The following is a 3,959-nucleotide window of genomic DNA, read 5'->3' as shown; positions in this document are numbered from 1 at the left end:
CAGATTCCGGTGTACGTACACCCCAGCTGGTAGACATATTCCGGTGTACGTACACCCCAGCTGGTAGGCAAAGCCTGGTGTACATACACCCCAGCTGGTAGGCATACCGGTGTACGTATACCCCAGCTGGTAGGCATACCGGTGTACGTACACCCCAGCTGGTAGGCAGATTCCGGTGTACGTACACCCCAGCTGGTGGGCAGGTGTACTTACACCCCAGCTGGTAGGCAGATTCCGGTGTACGTACACCCCAGGCTGGGCCCCACACGCTGCGGAGTGCGCCGCAGGGTACCGGCGGCATGCAAATTTGCTGCTGCAGAGTTTCACTTGGGGCCCCCACTTTTTGGAGTTGAACAGCACCTTTTTGGAGCGCTACACTCGCGTGTCTTCTGCTGCTGAAATGAAGGCCCTCAAGCTGCAGCAGGAAGCCGAAATGCTCGCCAAAAAGGCCCAAAAAGAAGAAGACAAAGCAACAAATCAAAAAGGCTACACCGCAATCTACACAGACTTAGAACCAGAAGCAGACACCTAGCGGGGCACTGCCCTCGCCACTTTTCAGCAAACTCTCCTGTCCCTCATGCCTCCTTTGGGGCTCCCCTGGGGGCCCCTGGAGGCCCCTTGGGGGTCCCCTTGGGCTCCTCTGGGGGCCCCCTGGGGCCCCTCTGGGGCCCCCCTGGGGCCTCCCTGGGGCCCCCTTGGGGGCCCTGTGGGGGGCCCCAAGATACCTGAAACACTGTTTCTTGAAGGGGTCCTGAGAGGGTCCCCGAGGAGGCCCAGAAGGGGGCCCCAAGGGGCCCTAAAGGAGGACGCCAGGGCCCCAGAAAGCCTATGGGGGGCCCCTCAGAAAAGGAAAAAGATCTTCAGAGAGGCTTATTGGGGCCTCTTATAAGAGTACTGCTGCATTGGGGTGCCTTGGCAGCAGGGGCTTTGGCCATATGGGGCCCCTATGGCGCATGCATGCAGCTGCGGGTCCTTTTGCTGAGGCCCGCAGAGCAGCAAAGGGGTCCCCAGCTGCAGCAGCAGGGGCTGGGGTCCCCTGTGCTGCTGCGGCACTTGCTGCTTCCCTGCTGCTGCTTTTGGGGGGATAATAGAGTGGTAAGAGACCCACAGACTAAGTTTTGGCAGGGCTTTAGCTTCGCGTTTAGGGTTTAGGTTCCTAGGGTTTAGGGTTTAGGGGCTGGGCCACCAGCCCGCTGCACTGCAGCAGCTCCGTCTGCAGCCTCTGAAGCCTTCAGGGGTTTGCCTTGGCCCTGAGCAGCAGCAAATTAGTAGCAGCGGTAGCAGCAGCTGCAGCAGCAGAAGCAGTCCCAAATGTCCTACGGCGTTCCGACGCACAAGGACCTCTTTTGAGGTGCTGCAGCACCAATTGAAAAAGCTGCTGCGGGTCAGGGGCCCCCATATTAAGCCCTTGCTGCAGCTGCTCGAAGCCTAACTATACTATTAGGCCGTGGGCGAACTTGCTGCTGCTGCGCTGCAGCAGCACTGCCTTTACATATGCTGCGGCGCTGCTGCTGCTGCTGCATTCGCCAAAAAAAGAAACTTAAAGGCTGAAGCCAAAGCGCGCTGGCAACAGTGCTTCTGCTGCGCTGCAGCAGCAGCAGCACTGCTACCGCAGCAAAAGGCCCCGTTCTTGCCTCTTGCTGCGCATGCAGCACCTTAGTGCTGTCGGCAGCAAGCCTGTGCGGCCTATGGGCTGTTTTGCTGCAGCTCATTGGCCTCTAATCTGTTAAATAAACTTTTAAAAACCTCGAATGTTATAATTGTTCCTTTTAGAACTGTAAACTTCCCAAAAAGTTAATTTAAGAAAATCAAATGACTGCCCCTGGGGCCTCAGAGCCTCTGGCAGCACCAGCAGCAAATTGCTCCCCATATATAACAGCCGCATGCAAAAGGTTCTTGAGATATGAAGAAGTGCAGCAATCCCTTTAAATGGCAAGGCAGCAGCAGGAGCAGTAGCAGCAGCAGATGGCCATTTAAATCCAGGGTTTACCAGAAGCAGCAGACGGCAACCGGGCGGAGAGAAACTCAGGAAAACTTCAGGGGGAAAGCCAGGAAACGCAGCAGCAGCAGCAGCAGCAGCAGCAGCAGCAACAACAACAACAACAACAACAACAACAACAACAACAACAACAACAACAACAACAACAACAACAACAACAACAACAACAACAACAACAACAACAACAACAACAACAACAACAACAACAACAACAACAACAACAACAACAACAACAACAACAACAACAACAACAACAACAACAACAACAACAACAACAACAACAACAACAACAACAACAACAACAACAACAACAACAACAACAACAACAACAACAACAACAACAACAACAACAACAACAACAACAACAACAACAACAACAACAACAACAACAACAACAACAACAACAAAAGATGATGGCTGGGGCTGTTCTGCTATGCTGCAGTGGCGGGCCCTGTGGAAAGCCTGGGGCGCTGGCTTCTGCTTCTGCAGCAGAATGCGGCGGGACGATGCCGCGGCAGCCGCAGCAGAAGGGCACAATAAACGCTGCTGCTGCGTCGTCAAGCACAATGCAGCAGCAGCAGCAGCACAGCTGCAGCAGCAGCAGGAGAGACTCCTCTGTTTCTCCCTCCGGCCGCCTTTCTAGCCTTGGCCTGTTGCTGTGGCCTCCCTTTAACTATATCTTTGCCTCTATTTATTCTTGGCTCTGTGTGTCTGGATTTCTTTTGCACTTTTGCCTCTCCTCTTCAAGGAATTCATTCGCATGCAGTGCCCGCCTCGCAATCCCTTTAAAAGCCAACTTCAAGGGAACTATAAAACCAAAAGCTGCAGCAAATGTGTAAAAATAATTCGCTGCAGCAGCGTACAGCTTATCAGGCTGCAGCGTTTGGGTGCTGCAGCCTCAGGTAGATAACAGGGAAGACTCTAGGGAAGGCTCCAGCCTAACTTAGAGGCCTCTGGCTAGTAAATGCTCAGTTTTAATTTATTGGTTTTTGGTTTGACTTCTACATATGATTTTAATTTGTTTTAAATACTTATTTCAATCTGTAGGCGGGCACCGGCTACCGTTGGCTGCGCGTCTTACACATGTGGGTCCTGCCCACACTAGCTCGCACCCATTCAAATGAAATTTCTGTAAATATTTAAATAAAAAGAATTAAAATGCAGCAAAAATATAGTGAAGGTGGTGAACTTGTGGCGCTGTTGCTCCAGCTGCTGACGATGCACTCGATACAGTGAAAGTAAGCTGGGGTGACCTTGTCTGAGCTGTTGCGCCTGCGGAAATACCCCTTTTACGACGGCACGCGTTCCCTAAAAATCAAATTATTCGTTTTATTTTATTTAAAATTTTCAGAAAAGTATTTACAGGTTTACTCGGTGGACTGGGAGGCCCATAACCAGGGCCGATGTGCTAGGCCTCAGCCCGAAGACCAGTGGCTCGGTGTGGCCTTTGCTGTTGAAGGCCAAATCTGAAGGCTCAAATCGCGGCCCCCTAACCAATTAGATTGTAAACTTAAGTTTTTATTTATGGGAATTTAAAATTCATTGATAAAGGGTGAAAAAATCATAATAGGCGGTAAAAAGGAGCCCCGCAGCAGCAGGAGCAGCAACCGACAGCTGGCGAGCTGCCGCGTGCGTGGGCTCTCGAGGCTGACCTGCGAGGCTCGCCTTGGCTAGTCTGTCTCACTTTATATTTTAAGTTCTTTTTACTTCGAATCAATTTTGAATTGAATTTAAGTTTGATTTAAATTCAACTAAAGCCTTTCTTTGCGTCATCTTTGCCGTTACTCTGCGATCGCCGCCACTGAGCATCCCAAGGCTCTACCCGCCCTCTGTATTAAAAATCGCCGTTTTCGCGGCTTTTCCACCCCTGTCTTGGCGAATAAAGAGAGCATCAGATTAAGAGAGACTTCAGGATTCTGTTGCCTCTTTTTTTGAGCCCAATATCCCCACTTTTCCCCTC

The 3,959-nt window shown here is 51.5% G+C and overlaps 2 protein-coding genes across 2 annotated transcripts in view; both read left to right on the top strand.

The window, feature by feature from the left end:
- Positions 1–532, top strand: part of ETH_00029460 (putative ribosome biogenesis protein PYU1_G003694, related) — a gene marked incomplete at both ends in the record, with an annotated part of 2,293 nt that extends 1,761 nt beyond the window's left edge. The window contains one exon of the mRNA XM_013374322.1: positions 288–532. Within this exon, the coding sequence (XP_013229776.1) occupies positions 288–532 (245 nt within the window). The remainder of the gene's footprint in view (positions 1–287) is intronic.
- Positions 533–2,409: 1,877 nt separating this feature from the next.
- Positions 2,410–3,959, top strand: part of ETH_00029455 (Niemann-Pick type C1 disease protein/ patched like cholesterol transporter of the SecD family, 12 transmembrane domain, related, related) — a gene marked incomplete at both ends in the record, with an annotated part of 11,395 nt that continues 9,845 nt past the window's right edge. Inside the window, one exon of the mRNA XM_013374321.1 lies at positions 2,410–2,704. Within this exon, the coding sequence (XP_013229775.1) occupies positions 2,410–2,704 (295 nt within the window). The remainder of the gene's footprint in view (positions 2,705–3,959) is intronic.

Source organism: Eimeria tenella, genomic scaffold (assembly GCF_000499545.2).
Source record: "Eimeria tenella Houghton genomic scaffold, Eth_scaff2, whole genome shotgun sequence".
Taxonomy (NCBI): Eukaryota; Apicomplexa; class Conoidasida; order Eucoccidiorida; family Eimeriidae; genus Eimeria; species Eimeria tenella.
Note: the sequence above shows the minus strand (reverse complement) of the source record. Positions and strands in the feature narration are given on the sequence as shown.